Source organism: Salmo salar, chromosome 16, assembly GCF_965601325.2.
Source record: "Salmo salar chromosome 16, fSalSal1, whole genome shotgun sequence".
Lineage (NCBI taxonomy): Eukaryota > Metazoa > Chordata > Actinopteri > Salmoniformes > Salmonidae > Salmo > Salmo salar.
This window is the reverse complement of record NC_138306.1, coordinates 15,093,227-15,118,885: the sequence shown is the minus strand read 5'-3', so window position 1 is coordinate 15,118,885 and position 25,659 is coordinate 15,093,227. Positions and strand designations below refer to the sequence as shown.

Sequence of the window (25,659 nt, the reverse complement as noted above, 5' to 3'; positions counted from 1 at the left end):
CAATTCGTGACAATAAAATTCTAAATATTCCATTACCGTACTTCGAAGCATGTCAACCGCTGTTTAAAATAAATTTTTACGCCATTTTTCTCGTAGAAAAGCGATAATATTCCGACAGGGAATCTCCTTTTCGGCAAACAGAGGGAAAAATCACAAAGGCGGGGGCGGTCGGGTCACGCGCATAAGCCCAGAGTCCCTTGATCGGCCACTTGAGAAAGGCGATAATGTGTTTCAGCCTGGGGCTGGAATGACGACATTCTGTTTTTTCCCAGGCTCTGAGCGCCTATGGAAGACGTGGGAAGTGTCACGTTAGAGCAGAGATCCTTAGTAAAAGATAGAGATGGAAAAGAAGTTCAAGAAATGGTCAGACAGGCCACTTCCTGTAAAGGAATCCCTCAGGTTTTGACCTGCCATTTGAGTTCTGTTATACTCACAGACACCATTCAAACAGTTTTAGAAACTTTAGGGTGTTTTCTATCCATATGTAATAAGTATATGCATATTCTAGTTACTGGGTAGGAGTGGTAACCAGATTAAATCGGGTATGTTTTTTATCCAGCCGTGTCAATACTGCCCCCTAGCCCTAACAGGTTTTAATGTAATCAGGCTTCAAAGATGAACTGGTTAGTCCTTACTTACCTTAGTCTGGGACTCCCTTGTCTAGAACTAATTAATCTGAAATTAAGCAGTCTCAGAGTACCATTTTTTTAAATCTGGATTAATTTAAGTAGAATTAGCCTAGTCCTGATTTAAACTCTGTCCACCCCGGAGTGTGTAAGAATGGCAGTAGTAGTAATTGCATTGTAATCCAGAATCGTGTTTTAGACATATGTTACTCACAGTTTGACACCACTAAATCAAATCAAATGTATTTATATAGCCCTTCTTACATCAGCTAATATCTCAAAGTGCTGTACAGAAACCAAAACACTGCTATGCAGTCCAACAAAATGAACAATATATTCAGGGCATTAATACATTGTACATCAGTGTTTCCCAACTCCAGAACCCCCAAACAGTACACATTTTTTTATGTATCCCCAGACAAGCACACCTGATTCAACTTGTCAACTAATCATCAAGCTCTCAATGAGTTGAATCAGGTGAGTTTGTCTGGGGTGGGGCTACAACAAAATGTTTTGCTGTAATCCTTATTCTCCCCACCACCTTCAGTACGGATCTCTGTTGATCTGTAGCTTTGGCAACTGCCTGTCTCTGGCTGGAGGGGTTGACATTGGATCCCCTCTCATTTGTGACCTCACAAAGGCCTAAGAGAGAGAGAGAGAGAAACTCATTAGAACAAAGAGACTATAGGAAAGGTTTAACATTACAGTCATGATTTACAGTATGTTTAGCTTTGTCTGACATGTTATACAGCAGGTTTGACAAAGTACTATGTTTCTCTATATAATGAATGTTAATAAAGGCTTTATAAAAGGATCAATGAACATACTTATTCCGTTGGGTGCTTTCTCTTAGACAACTACAGCTCTTTGATCACAGAGAGAGAACAGTATGTTTGTGACTCCACTTCATTCTCTTTGTCATCCTAAAACAATCTGAAAATCACACACAGTGACTGTCTATACGCCTGCCTAGCATGGCTATGATTTCCCCTATGAAGATCCATGTTGCACGGATGGATTCACTGATCAAAATAGTGCCTAACTTGTTGGCAGTGTGTGAAGATGTTTTTCTGTGTGACACCTACAAAACATGTAGCGCTTTTAAAAAATGAAAATACAAATTATAGACCTACATTCTTTGAATCCTGACTGAAAGACTTGCTTGATTGACACAGACTCTTGTCTCTCTGTGGTTCTTTGACAATAACCCAATCTTTCTTGCTGGGAGGTCCTTTCATACAGGCAAAATCTTCATCTGATTGAACAAAAAATAATAAGAATCCAGAACCTGGGGCTTTGACATTCTGTAACAGCTGGTATCATCATCATCCCCATACCATCATCAAGCTCCATCAAGTCTGAGTAATTTAATTGGTTCTTGGCTCTGTTGACAAGAGCAAATAGTCCTCATTCATCACACTCAAATGAAACAGTTATCATAGTCTTTGCAGCTGGGTCGTGCCATGTCATTTCAGCAAGACATGACACCCATCATCTCAGATTGTTCTGAAATCATTTCTGTAGTTAGAAACAGATACAATTAGTATTCCTGCTACATTATTATGTTGAAATATAATTTGATCTGAGAAATTAAGTTTATTGATTGCACCCCCCCCCCCCCCCCCCCACCAATCCCAACCCAACAACGAGTATACGATATCAGTTCTCTATCTCTGACAAGTAGCCTAGTATAGAACTGCGGCTCAGAGTACTGTTCTCAGTGAATTTAGTGTTTTTTTCCCCCGTTCAGAGAAATTTGTGATTGACATTGTTAGGTTTATGTCCCATTCTACATCCTATTATAACCAGCTTCTGATCCCCCAATGTTAAAGGGATAGTTCACCCATACAAAATGACATTGTTTTTCTTACTCTGTAAGCAGTTTATGGACCAGGCATGACAGCAACCATGCTTTGGTTTAGTTAACCTGGTCCTTGTTTAAAATGCTAACTTTTTAGCATTTGTGGCACAAATCCAATGCAAGTCATTGGTACCGATATTAGCATTTTCACACTTCATATCCAAATAATCTATAAGTAGCATTATTGAGTTGCAATCAATTTCAGAAACTTTTGGATAATTCGAACATGAAGCGTGAAAATGCTAATATAGGCACCATTGACTTGCATGGTTGCTGTCATACCTGGTCCATAAACTGCTTACAGGGTAAGAAAAACAATGTCATTTTGTATGGGTGAACTATCCCTTTGTGGCTAACAAAAACAAAGCATGGGTTGCTGTCATACCTTGTCCATAGACTGCTTACAGGGTGAGGAAACAAATGTAATTTTGAAATTTGGGTGAACTATCCCTTTAACATTGAGGGGGATCTTTAAACTTGTTTTACCTAATGGCAGGAACAGCACCATCTAGTGGTCAGGATGTAGTATGGGACATTAACCTAACTTCAATGACTAATTTCTCTGAACAGGGGGGAAAGAAACATTAGCAATTTCACTGGGAATACATTACATAGGATGAAGAAACAATTCTCAGAACCGCAGCTCCATACTACTTGTCAGACACAGAGAACTGCGACCTGTATGCTCTTGTTGGCTGCCCTTCGCTTCATAATCGTCGCCAAACCCACTGGCTCCAGGTCATCTACAAGACCCTGCTAGGTAAAGTCCCCCCTTATCTCCGCTCACTGGTCACCATAGCAGCACCCACCTGTAGCACACGCTCCAGCAGGCATATCTCTCTGGTCACCCCCAAAGCCAATTCCTCCCTTGGCTGTCTCTCCTTCCAGTTCTCTGCTGCCAATGACTGGAACGAACTACAAAAATCTCTGAAACTGGAAACACTTATCTCCCTCACTAGCTTTAAGCACCAGCTGTCAGAGCAGCTCACAGATCACTGCACCTTTACATAGCCCATCTATAATTTAGCCCAAACAACTACCTCTTCCCCTACTGTATTTATTTATTTTGCTCCTTTGCACCCCATTATTTATTTCTACTTTGCACTTTCTTCTACTACAAATCTACCATTCCAGTGTTTTACTTGCTATATTGTATTTACTTTACCTCCCTTATCTCACCTCTTTTGCTCACATTGTATATAGACTTATTTTTCTACTGTATTATTGACTGTATGTTTGTTTTACTCCATGTGTAACTCTGTGTTGTTGTATGTGTCGAACTGCTTTGCTTTATCTTGGCCAGGTCGCAATTGTAAATGAGAACTTGTTCTCAACTTGCCTACCTGGTTAAATAAAGGTGAAATAAAAAATAAATAAAAAAAGAACTGTATAGCAACTAGCTAACGTTAGTTGCTAAATGACGTGTCCCAAGTCTCCTAACAGTGTACAAACTATAACAAATGAATACTGAATAACTTAGCTAAAAGACCAAATTGAAATAAGTACTTGATTACTTATTTCAAGCTATCCGGCGACAAACTGAATCTGGCACATCTATATTGTGTTTCTGTTTAGGTGATTCGTTTTTTTGTGTGTACATTGACAAAATGTTGAAATATATAACGTTACTGTTAATGACAATGGAAAACCATTATTCGACTAATAAGATATAAAACTCCATATGGTTCCACGTGTGTATCCTACATTTACAACAAACAAAAAAATATACAATACGACGAAAGTTATATTTCAAAAGCCCAGCTAGCTCAGTTGTGTCAGTCAGGTGATTGTCCAAACAAGGACACGGGCGTCAGTTTACATCCACAAAATACTCATGTACAGGTAAAACTAGACTTCTCCCATCTTTATTCTTCTGAAACAAATGTATCACGGCTGCAGTATGATTAATGTCAATATTGTTGCTATTGGTTGCACTAAGCTAGGCACCGACCACTGTTAGCTACTATTGCTAACTAGCGAAAGCTTTAGTTACGTTAAGAGTGGGGGCATAATGACAATGTGACGCATAATGACAATATACAATACATGACCAAAAGTATGTGGACACCTGCTCGTCGAACATCTTAGTCCAAACATGGGCATTAATATGGAGTTGGTCCTCCTTTGCTGCTATAACAGCCCCCACTCTTCTGTGAAGGCTTTCCACTAGATATGGAACATTTCTGCGGGTACTTGCTTCCAGTATTCGTGAGTTTGGGGATTAGGCCTGGCTCGCAGTCAGCGTTCCAATTCATCCCAAAGGTGTTTGATGGGGTTGAGGTCAGGGCTCTGTGCAGGCCAGTCAAGTTCTTCCACACCGATCTCAACAAACCATTTCTGTATGGACCTCGCTTTGTCCACAGGGGCATTGTCATGCTGAAACAGGAAAGGGCCTTCCCAAATCTGTTCCCACAAAGTTGGAAGCACAGAATCGTCTAAAATGTCATTGTATGCTGTAGCGTTAAGATTTCCCTTAACTGGAACTAAGGGGCCTAGCCCGAACCATGAAAAACAGCACCAGACCATTCCTCCACCAAACTTTACAGTTGGCACTATGCATTGGGGCAGTTAGTGTTCTTCTGGCATCAGCCAAACCCAGATTCATCCGTCGGACTGCCAGATGGTGAAGCGTGATTCATCACTCCAGAGAACGCGTTTCCACTGCTCCAGAGTCCAATGGCAGCGAGCTTTACACTACTCCAGGCGACGCTTGACATTGCACATGGTGATCTCAAGCTTGTGTGCGGTTGCTCGGCCATGGAAACCCATTTCATGAAGCTTCCGACAAACACTTCTTGTGCTGACGTTGCTTCCAGAGGCAGTTTGGAACTCGGTAGTGAGTGTTGCAACCGAGGACAGATGATTTTATGCGCTACACGCTTCAGCACTTGGTGGTCCCATTCTGTGAGCATGTGTGGCCTACCACTTCGCGGCTGAGCTGTTGTTGTTCATAGACATTTCCACTTTACAATAACAGCACTTACAGTTGACCAGGGCAGCTCTAGCAGGGCAGAAATTTGTTGGAAAGGTGGCATCCTATGACAGTGTCACGTTAAGTCACTGAACTCTTCTTTAAGGCCATTCTACTGTCAATGTTTCTCTATGGAGATTGCATGGCTGTGTGCTCGATTTTATACATCTGTCAGCAACGGGTTTGGCTGAAATAGCCAAATCCACTTAGGTGCCGTGTGGCTCAGTTGGTAGAGCATGGTGTTTGCAACGCCAGGGTTGTGGGTTTGATTCCCACGGGGGACCAGTACGGAGAAAAAATGTATGAAATGTATGCATTCACAACTGTAAGTCGCTCTGGGTAAGAGCGTCTGCTAAATGACTAAAATGTAAATGTAAAATGCACTCATTTGGTGTCCACATACTTTTGTATATAGTGTATTACCTAACGTTAGCTGAAGGGACCAATGGGGCTAACACGTTAATTCTTATTGTATTTACTAGCTAGCTAGGTATCTGTCAGCAATAATCTGAACCTTGCAAGCCTGGTAGTTAGCTAAATTATTCTATTTCCAATTGATACTAAATGGCCCCAGGCGTTAGCTATGAATATTATTTCTGTAGCCAGCAGATCCGACCCGGTTGCTTACAGCTGGTCTAGGGTCGGACAGGCTTCCAGTGTAGATTAACACACTGCAGAGCCGGCGCGAGATATGGCCTGGAAACGTACCTCACTTCAGGGATGAGAAATGCGTTGTACTCCGAATTGTCCCATTATCCAACTGTTACACCGAGAAGATTGAATGACTACTCGTTTACCAGTCATTCAATCTTCTCGGTGTAACAGTTGGGATAATGCAACAATTCGGAGTACAATTCATCCCTAGATTGAGTTATTTTTTCCAGGCCATAGCTTGCGCCGTCTCCACGGGGTCTTAATCTACACTGGAAGCCTTTCTGACCCTAGTGCAGTTGTTAGCAAGTGGGTCGGATCTGCTGCCTATAATTTCTATAGAAATTCAGAATGATAGCTTGCCTATTAAATCAGACTGTGATACAAGCTTTCTGGGTGCACAGTCTGAATTAATGCTCTGCAAAGACTTGGAAAGTTTCCTTACAAGCCAGAATGTTGAATAAAATAAAATGTCTAATTACTGTACTTGTTGACCCTGTTTGTCCTTATTAGGGTTGAAATTAAAGAAGAATTATCCAAAGAAAAGTATTATTAAACCGACTTTTCAAAACACTGGTACTGCCATTGAGGTTTCTACCACCAGGCACATGCGCAAAACCATGTAAACACCTGCAAGACTTTCATTTAGTATGCGTGCTGCACCTGCCATTGGTGATGAGCAATCAAACCATGATGGCCACACACAGAGACACTCGTGTTGAAGTCGCGTTAATAACACTTTCGTGTTGGTATTTTGTCTCATATTTCCATCCGAATAACGACAAAGTCAGCGGACAACATTCTTGCTAGTAAAAGGACTGTTTGGAATTTTTTGTTGTATACGTCCGAGAGGAAGGAAATTCCACACTGATTGGAAAGGGGCAAAATGATAGTCTGAGATGCTGGTATATCTGGTATACATGACACAGGATGTGATTGCATTCTTATTACTGTACATATACTCACTATTCTATTAATGTTAATTGGTTTATAACTTCTTTCAGCTGAGAAAATGAAGAAAAACAAGGGAAAGGTGAACACCACCACTGAGAAGGAGTTTGTGTTTCGGTTCAGGGCAGGGAGGAATGTCTGTGTCCTCAAAGTACCTCTGCAATTCCCTGTCCAAGAAAATGTCAATGACCTTCATGGACGACTTATGCTGCTGCACAAAATACCTTGCTTCGTTGAGAATGGTGAGATTTCCATTTAACTAAATATTCATCCACACATACCTTTTGGTACTAATAAATTAATGTATCTTGGTTTAGAACTGAAGAGCACACTGTCCACCTTTATTGAGAGTGAAACCATCCAGGACTATGACAGAGAAGCAGAGTTGGCCCTACAGAGACTGACAACAGGAGAGGTGGACGTCAACCAGCTTACAAACAAATGGGCAAAGGCCTACTCGGAGGTAAAAGCAGAACTCAAAACCAAAGACCATGTTTAGAAGCATATTTTCAGACAAACTTATTTGTCCCTAAAGCTTCTAACCCCGTCCCTGCTTCTGTCCTCTCGCTTCTTCTCCCTGATCCCTCGCTTCTGTCTGATAGTGTCGCACCTGCTGATTTAAAAATAAAAAAATAAAAAAAAATATTCCCTCATGTTGTCCACCTCACATTACAGAAGTGGATGACACTGTTGGATGTATGAGACTACAGTGAAATCTGTATTCTTATGCTATTCTTTGTATGGAACAATCCAATTATCTGAAAGATGAGCTAGAGAAGTGTTTGCATACTGTGCCTCCTGATAATATGATTATCTCCCAGTGTCTGAACTGTGGTCATAGATCATTATATTGATACAGAAAGTCAGTGAGTCACAGACAGTTGACAGCTCCTTAAGTTTCGGAAACAATGTATCAAATTAGATTGGAAAGATTTGCTAAAAGTTTTTGGGAGTTGCCAAGATGTAGTGTTTGTCTTTTGAGTTGCAGCTCATCAATTTTATACAAGCAAGACCTGCGTCATCTGTCTGACAGTCTGAAGGGGATTGTAAATCATTAAAACATCTGTGGTCTGATGAGAGAGATTACTAGACATGGTGGCTTTTACTTTAAATGGATGGAAGCGGAAACTGCCTTTGAAACAGAATATCTTCCCTATTTTTTTTATTTTTTTTTGTCTTTTAAAGTCAACAAGATCATCGGCTTCATGCACTTCAAAGTTCTGGACTTAAAATTATGCTGCCACTTGCTCAAGCACTTATAAAAATAAACAAGGCTGCCCCTCCAATAAAGCTTGGTTGCTCACTGCTGTGATGTGTACAGGGTAACCATTAACATTTTACTGCACTAGCACAGAAATACTCATGAACTCTGTCCAGTGTATTTGAAGGAACTGCGACGGTCTTTTTAATGTATATCATGTTTGTTGCGTAAAAGATCCCTGGACTTGTATTAATAGAGGAAGACTAAACTTTTCTATGCCCATTCTAAATATGGCACAAGTACAAGGTCCCTCTCGTAGCTTCCCCTCTATTACGTTCGTTAAGGAGAATCGCCTCTTGCTTTTCACACTGTCCACTCACAATTGTTGACCGGGTCTTTCGTACAGCACAGTCACTCACTTTTTCACTTCCTACACTTTCCTCTGATCTACTGAACAATGTTTTCCTGTGATTTTCCTTTACTCTCAAAAGGTTACTCCCACACGCCATCATCCTCTTTTCCTTGTTCCTATTTAGACCACGCTGGAACATGCTCATCCTGAGGAGCCCTGCTGGGATGAGGACTTTGCAGATGTTTACCACGAGCTCATCCATTCCCCGGCCTCTGACACCCTGCTCAACCTGGAACACAGCTACTTTGTCAGCGTCTCGGAGCTCATCAGTGAGAGAGACATGGAGCTGAAGAAGTTACAAGAGAGGTTGGTATGATCATAAAGATAAGTCCTCAATTGCAAAGGAGCCAATTAAGTCATCGTAGATTAAGTTAGTTTCATATAACAAATGCCTAATGCGTTTAGCATTGATCTGTTTTTTTCAACTGCCAGACAGGCAGCAGAGATGGACAAAGTCATGCAGGAGCTGGGAAAGACCATGACTGACCAGGATGTAAATGCATTTGCCTCTCAACACTTCGATGCCCAGCAGGTAAGACACAGAACCAGTCAGTTTGGCCGTTTGAGCTACAAGCATTGCAATGCTCTATGCACAGAGCTACACAGTCATGAATATTCACGATTGGGGATTCTTCTCTCTGGTCAGGTGCTGGAGAACAAGTGGGCCAATGAACTGAAACAGGTGACTCATATTCAGAAGCAGGAGTATCAGGAGTGGGTGATTAAACTACACCAGGACATGCAGAACCCCAATAACAGCACTATTAAGTAAGAGAGAGAGGAGAGGGAGTGAGTGTGTGTGCGTATATGTGTGTTTGCGTGCTTGTGAATGCATATGTGCAGAAATGTATTCTCAAGTAGCTTTTTAGGGGGGTGCAATTCAGCAGGGTTTTTTTTTTCCTGTTCCTTGAAATCCTACTAACACTTTCAAGGCTCACAGTGAAGCAACATTGGTTAAATCAAGATAATGAGTAGTCGAGTCAGGTGGTTAAGTGCTTGGATGGGAAAGAAAGCCTGCAGACACAGTGGAATGACATCTGCACACACAGCAGCACTTTCAAATGCACGCTCAAGAGGCATTGAAAGAGCATCCTTGCTGAATTGATATATTGTTTTGTTATATACGGTTTACTCCTTTTTATGTGCAGTTTGTCAGTCCCAATGCACCTCATCCGGGGGTTGATTGATTGATTAAATCAATTTGACAATTTGAAAAATACATGCATAAGGGTGCTCCAGCTGGTGACACCTCCACATACAATTTAAGAACATCATCAAGGATAACACAATAAAGCTTAACAGCTTATTTTCATCGTGGTTCTTTTGAAGAGGGGAAGGGGGAATACAATAAGGTAAGGCGGCGATTGTAATGACAACAGACAATGACAGACACAACATCCGATAATGAATACAATTTCCGTTCCTAATAAACAACTATGGACAGGTACATCTTCCTTGTCTCACATACCCTTAATATATAAACAATCAATCCCTAACACACATACACACACACACACACACACACACAAGACAGTCACAATATAATAAACAACAGGCACCAAAAAGGCGGACCATATGCTATCCCGGGCATTTCCCTCCCTGTTACCTACTTTAATCTTACCACTCACTTTTGAGACATGCTACTATTTAGCCATTTTTTTCAGTGAGAACTTGAAACTACCTATACAATTCTTCGGAAGATTATTCCAAAGAATGTCAGCCGAGTATAAACATTTTTTTCCCCCCCTCATACCACTTTTAAATCTAAAATGAACAACGTCAGATTTTTAAAATGTATTTTACCTTTATTTAACTAGGCAAGTCAGTTAAGAACAAATTCTTATTTTCAATGACGGCCTAGGAACAGTGGGTTAACTGCCTTGTTCAGGGGCAGAACGACAGATTTGTACCTTGTCAGCTCGGGGATTCGAACTTGCAACCTTTCGGTTACTAGCCCAACGCTCTAACTACCCTGCCGCCCCAATTTTCACTCCTTCTAGTTGAATAGTTATGGTTATCCCTTACTAAGTTAAAGTAGTTACATAAGTACCTGGGGACCATACTGTGGACAATCTTACGTACAAGACACAATTTTATCTGAGCGACTCTCCCCTCCACTTTAAGCCATCTAAGGCTTTCAAAGTGGGAGTAGTCAAGATGCATAAGTGCTGGAAGTTTTTCAGAGTAATCCTGACTAATTTCTTTTAATATTTTTTTTTTATATCTTGGGGGCATGATTGTACCAGGAAGAGCTTTCATAGTCAAAGTGGCACTGAACAAGAGCCCCTGCCAATGTCCCCATTGCATTCTTATCCAGATATTTGCAGGTTCTTGCCAGGAACCTAATTTTATGGTTCACTTTGGCGATAACATTTTGTGCCATGCTCTCCCGTCAGATGGTTATCTTTGTAGCCCTGTGTCCACTCATCTTCCAGCCTGGTCCCAGATCTGTTTGTGCTGTTTAGCCAACTTCTATGCTCATTGGCATGGGCAAGATGGCAGAAACAGGTCTGGGACAAGGCTAGTCATCTTGCCCTTTACAGTGTGAGGTTGTGTTTGTCAGTGAGGAGATCAAGGTGCAGCCCAGTCAGCTGACAGTGGAGTCTGAGCCTGGGGCCAGGCTGTACGAGGAGCAGCGACAGCTGGAGGAGAGCTTCACCATCCACTTAGGTACTATACTGTCTGTGTCCCCATGGAAACACTGATGCCTGGTCCAACAAGCCTATGATAAAAATGAACCCTGATGACAGCCACTGGATTTATACTTTACTTCCTGACATCGTAAAATATAAAGACGTCCCATACATGTTGAGTGTATATTTTTTTCTTTGTTTCTGATGTATTTTGACGGCGTCGTCCAGGTGCACAGCTGAAGACCATGCACAACCTGCGGCTGGTGCGGGCGGACGTGCTGGACTTCTGTAAGCACCGTCGGCATGGCAGCAGTGGGACCAAGCTGCGGCGGCTGCAGACTGCTCTGTCGCTCTACTCCTCGTCCCTGTGTGGCCTGGTGCTGCTGGTGGACAACCGGGTCAACTCCTATAGCGGCATCAAGAGAGGTGAGAGGTCAGGGGCCAAGGGTCAGTGGTCAACATTAAGAAGGGGACCACAGTGTTAGGCCCTGTTAGTGACATGAGAGGGTAAAACCCATTTATCATTACTGAATCAATTCAATCTTTCTTATTGCCATGACCACATGTGAAGATGTTTGGCTTGAGGACACCAGTGAGTTAGATGTTTGAGCATGAAGGTTTTGTCACAGTTAGAACATACGCCAACCCCTAACCCTTTATAACCATTGTATTGTGAGATTGTAAGAGTCCTCATCATGTGTTTGTGTTTGTTCCCCAGACTTTGCCACAGTATCTAAGGAGTGTACAGACTTCCACTTCCCTCGGCTGGAGGAGCAGCTGGAGGTGGTCCAGCAGGTGGCGCTTTACGCCCGGGCTCAGAGGAGCAGCAAGCACAAAGTCCAGCCGGGTGAGTCAGTCACACACACACCAACAGGGGTGAAAATGATTGGCACCCCTGTTTTCAATACCTTTCAATACATACACTTGCGAGGATAACGGCCTGAGCCTTTTTCTAACTGTTTTATGAGGAGAACACATTGGGAGGGATGTTAGACCATTCCTCCATACAGAATCTTTCCAGATCCATGATATCCTTCGTCTGCTCTTATGGACTTCCCTCTTCAATTCAAACCACTGGTTTTCAATGGGGTTCAAGTCTGGAAACTGAGATGTCGATAGTAAAATGTACATTTTTTTCGTGGTCAATTTCTTTTTGGATTTTGATGTGTGCTTGGGGATATTGTCTTCCTGGAAGATCCACTTACGGCCAAGTTTTAGCCTCCTGGCAGAGGCAAACAGGTTTTTTAGCTGAAATGTCCTGCTACTGGCTAAAGTTCATGATGGGGCTCCCGAGTGGTGCAGCGGTCTAAGGCACTGCATCTCAGTGCTAGAGGCGTCACTACAGAAACTGGTTCGATTCTAGGCTGTATCACAACCGGCCGTGATTGGGAGTCCCATAGGGCGGCGCACAATTGGCCAAGCATCGTTATGATTTGGCCGGGTTAGGCCGTCATTGTAAATAAGAATTTGTTCTTAACTGACTTGCCTAGTTAAATAAAGGTTGAATAATTTTTTTATTTTTACCTTAAAGGTCCAATGCATCCGTTTTTATTTCAATCAAATCATTCCTGGGTAACAATTGAATTACCCTACTGTGATTATTTATTTTAATTTTAAATGAAAACAAACAAAAATAATTTCTTAGCAAATGGCAATTTCTCTAGCAAGAATTTTGCTAAAACTGGGAGTGGTCTGAGTGGGGAGGGTGAAAACTAAGAATTAGCTGTTATTGGCAGAGTGGTTTGGAATTCTCTTGCTTATTGGTCTATTAACTAATTTACAGCACTAAAAGGGCATTGTAAATTTCACAGTATTATTCCAAATAATACTGTGAAATACACTACATGATCAAAAGTTTGTGGACACCTTCTCGTTGAACATCTCATTCCAAAATCATGGGGATTAATATGGATTTGGTCCCCCCCTTGCTGCTATAACAGCCTCCACTCTTCTGGGAAGGCTTTACACTAGATGTTGGAACATTGCTGCGGGGACATGCTTCCATTCAGCCACGAGCATTTGTTGAGTTCGAACGATTAGGCCTGGCTCGCAGTCGGCGTTCCAATTCATCCCAAAGGTGTTCGATGGAGTTGAGGTCAGGGCTCTATGCAGGCCAGTCAAGTTCTTCCACACCGATCTCGACAAACCACTTCTATATGGACCTCGCTTTGGCACGGGGAATTGCCATGCTGAAACATGAAAGGGCCTTCCCCAAACTGTTGCCACTAAGTTGGAAGCACAGAATTGTCTAGAATGTCATTGTATGCTGTAGCATTAAGATTTCCCTTCACTGGAACTAAAGGGCCTAGCCCGAACCATGAAAAACAGCCCCAGACCATTATTCCTCCTCCAAATTGGACAGTTGGCACAAAGCATTGGGGCATGTAGCGTTCTCCTGGCATTCACCAAACCCAGATTCCTCCCTTCAGACTGCCAGATGGTGAAGCGTGATTCATCACTCCAGAGAACGTGTTTCCCCTGCTCCGGAGTCCAATGGCTGCGACCTTACACCACTCAAATCAACACTTGGCATTGCGCATGGTGATCTTAGGCTTGTGTGTGGCTGCTCGGCCATGGAAACCCATTTCATGAAGCTCCCGATGAACAGTTATTGTGCTGACGTTGCGTCCAGAGGCAGTTTCGAACTCGGTAATGAGTTTTGCAACCAAGAACAGACGATTTTTACGTGCTTCAGCACTCGGCGGTCCCGTTCTGTCAGCTTGTGTGGACTACCACTTTGCGGCTGAGCCGTTGGTCCTCCTAGACATTTCCACTTCACAATAGCAGCACTTACAGTTGACCGGGGTAGCTCTAGCAGAGCAGAAATTTGACGAACTAACTTGTTGTAAAGGTGGCATCCTATGACGGTGCCACGTTGAAAGCCACTGAGCTCTTCAGTAAGGCCATTCTACTGCCAATGTTTGTCTATGGAGATTGCATGGCTGTGAGCTCGATTTTATACATCTGTCAGCAACGGGTGTGGCTGAAATGACAGAATCCACTAATTTGAAGGGGTGTCCACATACTTTTGTGTGTATATATATATATATATATTATAAGAAAATCACGTTCTTGACTGCACTGGTTCTTTAACAAGGGCCAATGACCAATGGAAGCAAAAATAACCCCGTAACGTCAAAGGTTATTTTCTGCATATGCATCCTTCTTTCGACGCCAAACCCACCACCGGTGTGCGTGGCCAAAGAGCTCTATTTTCATGTCATCTGACCATAGCACCGGTTCCAATCCAAGTGCCAATGCCCTTTAGCAAACTCCAGGTGTTTTCCATTTTGTTCAGATGACATGAAAATAGAATTCTTTGGTCAGGATGATTGAGTTATGATGTAACAATGGCATATATAAGGTCCAGTTAGAACAATGTTAAAGATCCTGGCCCAGTAAAGTCATGTTTGAGCAAGGGCACAGTAAAAGGCAAACTGGACATATGTGTTAGGGATTATCTCAGGGGGAAGGACAAGGCTCTTTTGACATCATTGCCAACGTGTGTTGTTGGAAACCTCTGTCAAGATCCGTATAACAATCCCCATTGAATGGCTATTTCAGTGGAGAGCCATCAGAGAGCTGAGTATGGAAACATTCTTCCTGACTTTCAGGCCTTATATGGATGGGCCTATGACCTCTGTTGCTATTGTCATTTACTTCCTGAAAGGTCATGTTTGCTCACCCGTTTTCCATACAGGAAATTCTGAACTTCTCTCTTGTTTTCTTTTTGACAGAGGTTCCTAGGAATGGAACTAATAGTGAAGATAAAAACAAAAATTTGGAAAGGAATCCCTCCAATATCTTACCAGGTAAAGTTGACTGAATACATGGTTTTGACTAATTCTTTAAGGGACGAATCCTGACTTTGTGCATTGTGAACATTTTACTTAAAGATGCACTATGCAGAAAATGCTCCGCCATTTCCTGGTTGCTAAAATTCTAATAGTTTGCCTTATTTCAGATTGTGACAAAACAAGCAAGTATAGTGTAGTGAATCATTGTACCATGATGGGGGTGGCAGGTAGCCTAGTGGTTAGAGTCGATCAAGTAACCGAAAGGTTACTAGATCGAATCCCCAAGCTGACAAGGTAAAAATCTGTCGTTCTGCCCCGGAACAAGACAGTTAACCCACTGTTCCTAGGCCGTCATTGTAAATAAGAATTTGTTCTTAACTCCTTGCCAAGTTTAGAAATACGCTTTCATAGGGCCTCCCGAGTGGCGCAGCGGTCTAAGGCACTGCAGTGCTTGAGGTGTCACTACAGATCCGGGTTCGATCCCGGGCTGTGTCGCAGCCGGCCCTGACCGGGAGACCCATGAGGCAACGCACAATTGGCCCAGCGGCGTCCGGGTTAGGAGAGGGCTTGGCCGGCCGAGATGTCCTTATCCCATCGCGCTCTGGAGACTCCTCTGGCGGGCCGGGCGCAGGCACATTGACACGGTCGCCAGGTGTACGGTGTTTCCTCCGACACATTGGTGCGGCTTGCTTCCGGGTTAAGCGAGCAGTGTGTCAAGAAGCAGTGCGGCTTGGCAGGGTCGTGTTTCGGAGAACACATGGCTCTCGACCTTTGCCTCTGCCGAGTCTGTACGGGAGTTGCAGCGATGGGACAAGACTGTAACTACCAATTTGGATATCACAAAAAGTGAGGAGGGAAAAGAAATACACAAAAGAACAAGTCATAGGCTGTCATTTCTAATATCTTACCGTAATTTCCGGACTATAAGCCGCTACTTTTTTTCCAGGCTTTGAACCTCGCGGCTTAAACAACGACGCGGCTAATATATGGATTTTTCCTGCTTTCAATATTTTTCTTTTTTTTTAAAACACATTCTGTGACGTGCTCAGTTTTTTTGGCGGCATGAAGATTTCATTAGACCAATGAAATTGCCGAACGGGTTAAGGTCAAACAACTGTTTTGTTTACTGTTTAGATTAAATCGAGCGCGCTCAAACTTCCCATCATTCTGATTACGGTAGTCATTTTGTCAACCTCATCATGGCAAAGACACAGAGAAATGCATATGATGCAGCTTTCAAGTTGAAGGCGATTGATCTGGCTGTTGGAAAAGGAAATAGAGCTGCTGCACGGGAGCTTGGTCTGGAGCAATGACTTTCTTGGTAGGCTACTGTTTACTGCAATTTTTTTATTTTTTGTTACAAGCCGTGTTTCGTTAAAGCCTATTTATTTTTGTTACAAGCCGTGTTTCGTTAAAGCCTATTTATTTTGGTTACAAGCCGTGTTTCGTTAAAGCCTGTGTACAGTTCATTTGTTTCAATGTACCGGTAGGCACCTGCAGCTTATAGATATGTGCGGCTTATTTATGTTCAAAATATATTTATTTTTTTAATTCAGTGGGTGCGGCTTATATTTAGGTGCGCTCAATAGTCCGGAAATTACGGTATCTTACTCCCTAAATTCTCTTCTGTCACGGTCTCAGGTGAATTCTACATCTCCCGCCACTCCAACCTGTCTGAGGTCCACATAGTGTTCCACCTGTGTGTGGATGACAACGTGCGCTCAGGCAACATCACGGCCCGGGACCCTGCCATCATGGGCCTTCGCAACATCCTCAAGGTCTGCTGCACTCACGACGTCACCACCATCACCATCCCTCTGCTACTGGTCCACGACATGTCAGAGGTGAGAGAGAGCCTCATTTTATGTGTGTAAAAGGAGAAGATCATTTACCTCGAGGTCCCAGAAGTCAGATGCATAATGCATGTACAGTGTAGTACATTATTTACAGGTGAGAGATGACAGTTATACATATGCTATGCATGCATAACTGGTGCGGTGTGACTTGAGTTTGTAAGTGCAGGTCACCAGCAGTTACCATTATGCTACATTTTGCATTGTTATGAACACCAATCAAAATAGTTTTTTGGGTTCCAGCATGTTGGTGATGTTTTATAGGAAAGGGTTGTGTGAAGAGCTTTGATAACTTATTAGTTAACTGTACAGTTATATATATATATTTTTTTTTTTTTGTGTGTAAACCCAGTGAACTGTACTGACCACTCCTAGTTCCTTGGTTAGATGATTAGTGGGGGGAAAGAGAAAAGGATGGAAAAATAGACTGAGAAAGAAGGAAAGGCGGAGTAATGATGGTCTTATTTCAGGCCTTAGGAACTGATTTGTCTTTAAGTTCTGCCATGCCCCTCCTGGCCTGCAGTTAAACAGTGCTGCATACCTGGGTTCAAATGCTATTTCAAATGTCTCAATTTCTTTCAGATACATTTCGAAGTAAGTATTCTGATATTTTTTTTAATCAAAAAGTCAGTTGAATATTGGAATCTATTTGTAAATACACTTAAAGTATTGGCATGTATTTTAAAATGCTCAAATACACTTCCATGCGTTTAACCCAGGTATTTGAAAATACATTCAAATAGTAGGTTTTTTTATAGGAAATTATTTGAAATTACTTTAAAATACTTCCAATATTAGTAGTTGATTTGGGCCACAAGATTTAAAAATACTCAAATACACAGAAAATAAGTATTTAAATAACAAATAATCAAATACACATGTATTTCAACCCAGGTCTGCAGTGCTGTGGGCTTCAGCCTGTTGTCTCCATTCCCAGTGTCATCCTGACATGTTCCTACCCTCCCCGATGGCACATTCACAAGCCTTTGATAATGTCTCTCATTTCTACTTCCTCCTCCACGCCTCTCTGCTTGTTTGTTCAGTGCAACCTCGGCAGTGTTCTGGCCTGTTCAGCTCTGGTTGTGAACTCTCCTTAGCATTTCCTCCATTCAGGAGTAGATGAGGGAAAAGCGGAGAGTCGTGAACAGTTTTTTTTCCTCAAACTGAGTATACAGCACTCTGTACACATAGAGGAGGGTAGCGATAGCATTGAAGGACAGCAGCACTCCTGAGTCCACATGGAGCAACCCAGAACCTGAGAACAGCCATTTCTCAACAAGCCCTCCTTATCGTGCCACAACATGCCTGATGAAACGTCTTCTCTCAAGTCAAAGCAAGAGTATTCTCACTTCCTAAGGTGCAGGAAGCAGTCTCTTTTTCAGTTGAAAGCATTTCTGTCGGGATTCTTCTTTTCCAGTGCTTTTTCCAACTGAAGAAATTGTACTTTTGCCCAGCTCAGTTTATATGTACAGTGGCATAATGACCAGCCATAGAAGGCAATGAGAAAATGTTTATTCTTTATAAAAATATGCGTTTTGACAACGTCAGGCAGGCAGACTAGAAGGGAACAGTGAGGGGATGACAGAGGATTAGTGTGTTCCACCATCCTGTGGCCTGACTGACTCCTCTTATTCTCTCACCTGCAGGAGATGACCATCCCATGGTGCCTGAAGCGGGCTGAGCTGGTCTTTAAATGTGTCAAAGGTGAGATAGTAAGATGCACCAGTGGCATTTTCCCCTCTTGTGTCTCCTCTGAGACCTCTCTGTCCTGACTTAAGATGTTTCCCTCCGCAGGTTTCATGATGGAGATGGCATCGTGGGATGGAGGGATCTCACGGACTGTCCAGTTTCTAGTTCCACAGGTATGAATAGGTCTGCTGGTAAACTGGCCAGAACCTTAATGACTCAGACCTAGCTTGCACTGTATTGCAGAATATATACAGTACCAGTTAAAAGTTTGGACACCTACTCATTCCAAGACATCAAAACTATGAAATAAGACATGGACTCATGTAGTAGCCAAAAAAGTGTTAAACAAATCCAAATATATTTTACGTAGCCACCCTTTGCCTTGATGACAGCTTTGCACACTTGTGGCATTCTCTCAACCAGCTTCATGAGGTAGTCACCTGGAATGCTTTTCAATAACAGGTGTGCCTTCTTAAAAGTTAATTTGTGGAATTTCTTTCCTTCTTAATACATTTGAGCCAATCAGTTGTGTTGTGACAAGGTAGGGGTGGTATACAGAAGATAGTCCTATTTAGTAAAAGACCAAGTGCATATTATGGCAAGAACAGCTCAAATAAGCAAAGAGAAACAGCAGTCCATCATTACTTTAAGACATGAAGGTCAGTCAATGAGGAAAATGTCAAGAACTTTGAAAGTTTCTTCAGGTGCAGTCGCAAAAACCATCAAGCACTATAATGAAACTGGCTCTCATGAGGACTGCCACAGGAAAGGAAGACCCAGAGTTACCTCTGCTGTAGAGGATAAGTTCATTAGAGTTAACTGCACCTCTGATTGCAGCCCAAATAAATGCTTCACAGAGTTCAAGTAACAGACGCATCTCAACATCAACTGTTCAGAGGAGACTGCATGAATCAGGCCATGGTCGAATTGCTGCAAAGAAACCACTACTAAAGGACACCAATAATAATAAGAAAGTTGCTTGGGCCAAGAAACATGAGCAATGAACATTAGACCGGTGCAAATCTGTCCTTTTGGTCTGACGAATCCAAATTTGATATTTTGGTTCCAACTGCTGTGTCTTTGTGAGACGCAGAGTAGGTGAACGGATAATCTCCACGTGTGGTTCCCACCGTGAAGCATGGAGGAGGAAGTGTGATTTATTTAGAATTCAAGGCACACTTAACCAGCATGGCTACCACATCATTCTGCAGCAATACACCATCCCATCTGGTTTGCACTTAGTGAGACTGTCATTTGTTGGCCTCCACAATCACCCGATCTCAACCCAATTGAGAGGGTTTGGGATGATGGAAAAGCCTTCCTCATGAAGCTGGATAAGTGAATGCCAAGGTGTCATCAAGGCAAAGGGTGGCTACTTTGAAGAATATCAAATATATTTTGATTTAACACTTTTTTTGGTTACTACATGATTCCATGTGTGTTATTTCATAGTTTTGATGTCTTCACTATTATTCTACAATGTAGAAAACAGTAAAAATAAAGAAAAACCCTTGAATGAGTAGGTGTCCTAACTTTTGACTGGTACTGTACTTTTAGTGATGTTATTGAGGTCTATAACTGTACTATTCGAGTTGAATGTACAAACCCAGACAGGTTAGATGTCTCTGTCCGGTCTGATGAAAAGAACATCAACGCAACCAGTCAGTATTTAGGGCTGATTACTCGGAGTTGATAAAGTGTTGCCCGCCAAATATGATTTAGTGAAGCCACAGAATGAACCCTACTTGAAGAGCAAACAAGTACTTGAGGAGAAAGTTATTGTCGTATGTTTCAGAGCAGGAATTTAGACCCACATTGGAGTTGGCGCTATTGCTTGACTCGGCCATTCAGCGTCCAACAATGGTACCCCTGTACAGTATGTCTCACAAAGGCACACCTGGTCGTGCATACTCTCCAAGTACACTCTGTAGTGTACACTGTGTACCTACATTCAATTTACCATTGCAAAAAAAGTATGTACTTTTAGGCTCAGTCAACAATGTCACTGTTTGATGAAGATGATTATGATGTATGTACAGTACCAGTCAAACGTTTGGGGACACCTACTCATTCAAGGGTTTTTCTTTATTTTCACTATTTTCTACAATGTACAATAATAGTGAAGACAAACTATGAAATAACACGTATGGAATCATGTAGTAACCAAAACATTGTTAAACTAATCAAAATACATTTTAGATTCTTCAAAGTAGCCACCATTTGCCTTGATGACAGCTTTGCACACTCTTGGCATTCTCTCAACCAACTTCACCTGGAATGCTTTTCCAACAGTCTTGAAAGAGTTCCCACATATGCTGAGAACTTGTTGGCTGCTTTTCCTTCACTCTGCGATCCAACTCATCCCAAACCATTTCAACTGGGTTGAGGTCAGGTGATTATGGAAGCCAGGTCATCCGATGCAGCACTCCATCACTCTCCTTCTTGGTCAAATAGCCCTTACACAGCCTGGAGGTGTGTTGGGTCATTGTCCTGTTGAAAAGCAAATGATAGTCCCACTAAGCGCAAACCAGATGGGATGGCGTATAACTGCAGAATGCTGTAGTAGCCATGCTGGTTAAGTGTGCCTTGAATTCTAAATAAATCACTGACAGTGTCACCAGCAAAGCACCATCACACCACCACCTCCATGCTTCACGGTGGGAACCACACATGCGGAGATCATCCGTTCACCTACTCTGCGTCTCACAAAGACACGGCGGTTAGAACCAAAAATATCAAATTTGGAGTCATCAGACAAGAGGACAAATTTCCACGGGTGAAATGTCCATTGCTTGTGTTTCTTGGCCCAAGCAAGTCTCTTCTTCTTATTGGTGTCCTTTAGTAGTGGTTTCTTTGTAGCAATTTGACCATATTTTGGGCTGCAATTTCTGAGGCTGGTCACTGTAATAAACTTATCCTCCGCAGCAGAGGTAACTCTGTCATTTCTCTTTCCTTATTTGAGCTGTTCTTGCCATAATATGGGCTTGGTCTTTTACCAAATAGGGCTATCTTCTGTATTCCACCCGTACCTTGGTCACAACAAAACTGATTGGCTCAAACACATTAAGAAGGAAAGAAATTCCACAAATTAACTTAATAAGGCACACCTGTTAATTGAAATGCATTCCAGGTGACTACCTCATGAAGCTGGTTGAGAGAGTGCCACAAGTGTGCAAAGCTGTAATCGAGGCAAAGGGTGGCTACTTTGAAGAATCTCAAATATAAAATATATTTTGATTTGTTTTACACTTTTTTTGGTTACTACATGATTCCTTCACTATTATTCTACAATGTATAAAATGTCATTAAGAAAAACCCTTAAATGAGTAGATGTGTCAACTTTTGACTGGTTGTGTGTGTGTGTATTTATACGTGTGTGTGTGTGTAGAATTATTTATATGACTTGTTTTGATGAGAGCTCTTATTTCTCTATAGAACCATTCCCTTTATTAATGTGGCTCTGTTACAGGTTAGTTATATAAGTCTATTGTTCTGAGGGAGGTTCCCTGTAGACTGGGTTGCCTATACTATGATTACATGTTGACAGGCTCAGGAGATAAAACCAGCATCAAGGGTTATAACAGCATTTACGTCTGCCAGCCTTACGCTCCGACAGCATTCAAAATAGAACTTCTAAAACATCATTTTCTACACCTCAAACGAGACACGTACTGTATGCTTAAAAATACAAGTGTTGTGAGTGGAGACATTAATACTTAAAATGCTTATTAGAAGGCCTGTTAGTGTTGTGACCTAACATGTTCCCTATGAGAGCCATAGCTGTCAGGGCACACATAATTACAGCATCTTGACTGGTCCCACAGGAAATGGGACACCGAGCTAAAGGTGGCGCTGAGCTAAAGGTCCCTGCTTAAGTTGTCGTTAACACTTGTACACAAACAAGCGACAACAACAAAAATGTTGTGAATTTGTATGTTAAGAATTTCCCCCAAGTTGATGTTGTATATGTAAGCCGTTTGTGTCCGTTTAGGTTACTCTGTTGGAAAGAGATCCGTTCCCTGCATGCCCACTGCTCACTAAGCATTGCTGTCTGTCTGTGTTTTATTGACAGAGTATATCGGAGGAGATGTTCTACCAGTTGAGCAACATGCTGCCTCAGATCTTCCGCGTCTCCTCCACCCTCACGCTCACCTCCAAACGCTGACGGAGACACCAATCACATTGGCTTGGCAACTGTCAACACTGAGTTCCAGCAAACATATTTAAATAGTTGCATTTCACAGGGGTTAGTGTGATGGATGACTTCAGAGCTTCCTGTCACAAGTGATTATCAACCCCTGCGTAATTAGCATCTTGAGGCAAGGCGACATCATCTCGGGGCGAGGCGACATCATCTTGCCAAAAAGATAGATTGTGTTGTTGTCCGACACGAGCATTATGCAGTTTTTGTGCATTGCAGTGAATTATAGTGAAGGCTCTGTCATTATTTCTCTCCACTCCAATAACAGCAGAGGGCACTGTTCTCAGAGACAAAGCCCCCAACTCTCTGATAGATGTTTAATCTACTTTGTGCCTAAACATGGACTTTATTATCTTTTATTATGAAACTGACAGTTGGCATTAAAGTTGCACCCTATTGAGCATACACAAGTTCAGCACTTAAACTTTTCAATGTGGCATTCCAATGAACTCATTCCAATTTACTCTGTGTTTGCACCTATATCGGCAGTAAAGGAGTATTGAAACTGTTTCAAGGAGAATGACAGGCTGTGTATATAGTCACAAACTTACATTACTGATCTAATGTGAATCTCATCTCTGTGAAATGTTTCTGATTTGACATAATTTTTTTTTTAATTACTGGGGCCTGAAGCACTGGAGTATAGCCTACACCATATTGCAGTTTCTGCACAATTTTATTTACTGTTTAGGAATAATCCACGATTGGCTAATCTCCCTGAAGCTAATATGACATAGTAATTGCATTCCATTTCTGCTTGGATTAAGCCATTTTAGATAGATTAAATAATTATTATTGTCAGGCACTCGGGCTCCCAAGTGGCGCAGTGGTCTAAGCTACTGAATCTCAGTGCTAGAGGCGTCACTGTAGTACCTGGCTCGAATCCAGGCTGCCTCACATCCGGCCGTGATTGGGAGTCCCATAGGGCGGCGCGCAATTGGCCCAGCATCGTCCGGGTTTGGCCGGGGTAGGCTGTCATTGTAAATAAGAATTTGTTCTTAACTGACTTGCCTAGATAAATTAAAAAAATAAAACATTTTCCTGCCCTGATTATCAGTGTCAGTATTTAGGTGATTAAACAGATCAAGTGCACTATTCAAAACAGTGTCTTTTTCAAGTGAAAAACAGATGGCTGTTGGCATTCTCCTCCGAGCTCTCAAGTCGGTGTTGTGTTAACTTGCCGCACTTTTTATACCGTACTGCAGTGGTGAGAACCCACAAAACGCTACGGAAATGTGTCACTGAATGCCTTGCATTCTTGCCATTGGTCTCGGTGGCCTTAAGTGTTGGGTTCCCTGGGGCAGAGGAACCATGGTGCCGACTCAGCAGCATCATGCACCGGCCGGGCCTAGTGTTTGTCCTCCTCCCTGGTGTTGTGTGCAGCCAGGCAGCCTGGACTTCAGAGCCTCACACATAGGCCCTCTGACGAGGACAGCAAATCCCTGGAACAATTGACCTCCTAGGGGGCTGATTGGTTCCTGGGTTCAGGTACACAACTAGCCCTATGTGGCACGTTCATGTCAGACTAATCTTGGTTTGACACGCTTTACTGACTTTATTGTCCCCATGGGGAAATGTTGTTGCAGCATCATGTACGTGTTTAAATACAGTAGACAACAAATAGACAATAAAAAATTAACAAGTTACATACAGTATATACCAATGAAAGAGACTAGCCTGCTGACCTTACTGGGTGGATAGGAACATTAGCCTGAGCTGTTTAGGAGGGATATCACACTTGGCACAAATTATTGTCTAGTTCTGTTTTTCCTGTGGGGGGTGCTCTGTTTACAGTACAGGGCCCTGGATTTAATCAAACCTGTAAATAATTGTTTCCACGGTAAGTCAAAGACATGAATGCTCTTGCACAGCAAGAAATAAATTAATTTGAGATGATTTTAGTTTCACACTGTTGATTGATGGGAAAGTGGGGCTTTTTCTCTGCCAAGGAGGGTTCAGAGATGAGTATTAACTTGTATCTTGCTGTTATCTGTTTTAGTAACACTTTAATAATAGCTTTGTTATTGTGTCAAATTGAGTATAGGGGTTATTGCTGCGACCCAAGTGGAATAAGGACCATTCGAAAAATGTGTTAATACAATATTATTACTATAGAAATACTACACCGGCATGGAGCTATGCTGAAGTTTTACACCTGTATAGCACAATACATCCTGTCCACATGATGCAGAAGAGACTCTTATTGGCTCCTGAGAAGCCAACAACAGTGTGCTGTTTTATGTTACCATGCCAATGTGGAGGATTGACACAAGCTTATGACTGTTATGCCTAGAAACCATAAGAAACTCAACAGATTATACAGTGAAAATTGATTTTAAAGGAACGTTCCCAACCTCACCAGTTTATAATTGAAGTCTAGGGAATGGCCTCCGGGGGGCTAGATGTCAATGCATTAAGCATGGAGGTGACCACAGGGCTATTAATCTCTGCCTACTTTGGCTTCATTAATGTTAAATAAAGACTAGGCTAGTCTATTATTAATATTGGTAGTAGCTAGTGTTATGTTGCCCAACTCCTTATACCACTGGGTAGGCAACATGATGGTCCTGACACCTGATTTCATTCGACGTGTCAACTGAAATTGTGTAACACTGAAGTATACTGATGGAGGTGAAGAAGACGGATATGGAGGTCCTGGGTTGGCGTAGTTACACATGATCTGCGGTTGGACGTACTGCCAAATTCTCTAGAACGGCGTTGGAGGCAGCTTATGGTAGAGAAATGAACATTCAATTCCCTGACAACAGCTCTGGTGGACATTCCTGCAGTAAGCATGGCAATTGCCGCTCCCT

At 42.3% G+C, this 25,659-nt stretch overlaps 1 protein-coding gene across 2 annotated transcripts; it reads left to right on the top strand.

Annotated features, from left to right (window-relative positions):
- Positions 1-4,243: 4,243 nt before the first annotated feature.
- Positions 4,244-24,742, top strand: LOC106573194 (FERRY endosomal RAB5 effector complex subunit 3). Of its 2 annotated transcripts, XM_014147979.3 has the most exons (14): positions 4,244-4,329; positions 7,114-7,302; positions 7,378-7,523; positions 8,798-8,979; positions 9,106-9,205; positions 9,320-9,441; positions 11,237-11,343; positions 11,535-11,732; positions 12,025-12,153; positions 15,044-15,118; positions 16,745-16,947; positions 18,603-18,660; positions 18,751-18,818; positions 22,718-24,742. In XM_014147979.3, exons 2-14 carry the CDS (start codon positions 7,122-7,124, stop codon positions 22,808-22,810), a joined length of 1,662 nt encoding a protein of 553 aa, XP_014003454.3. In that variant the 5' UTR covers positions 4,244-4,329; positions 7,114-7,121; the 3' UTR covers positions 22,811-24,742. The 2 variants fall into 2 exon arrangements, with proteins under 2 accessions (XP_014003454.3, XP_045552947.2); XM_045696991.2 differs by lacking the exon at positions 15,044-15,118.
- The last annotated feature ends 917 nt before the right edge of the window (positions 24,743-25,659 follow it).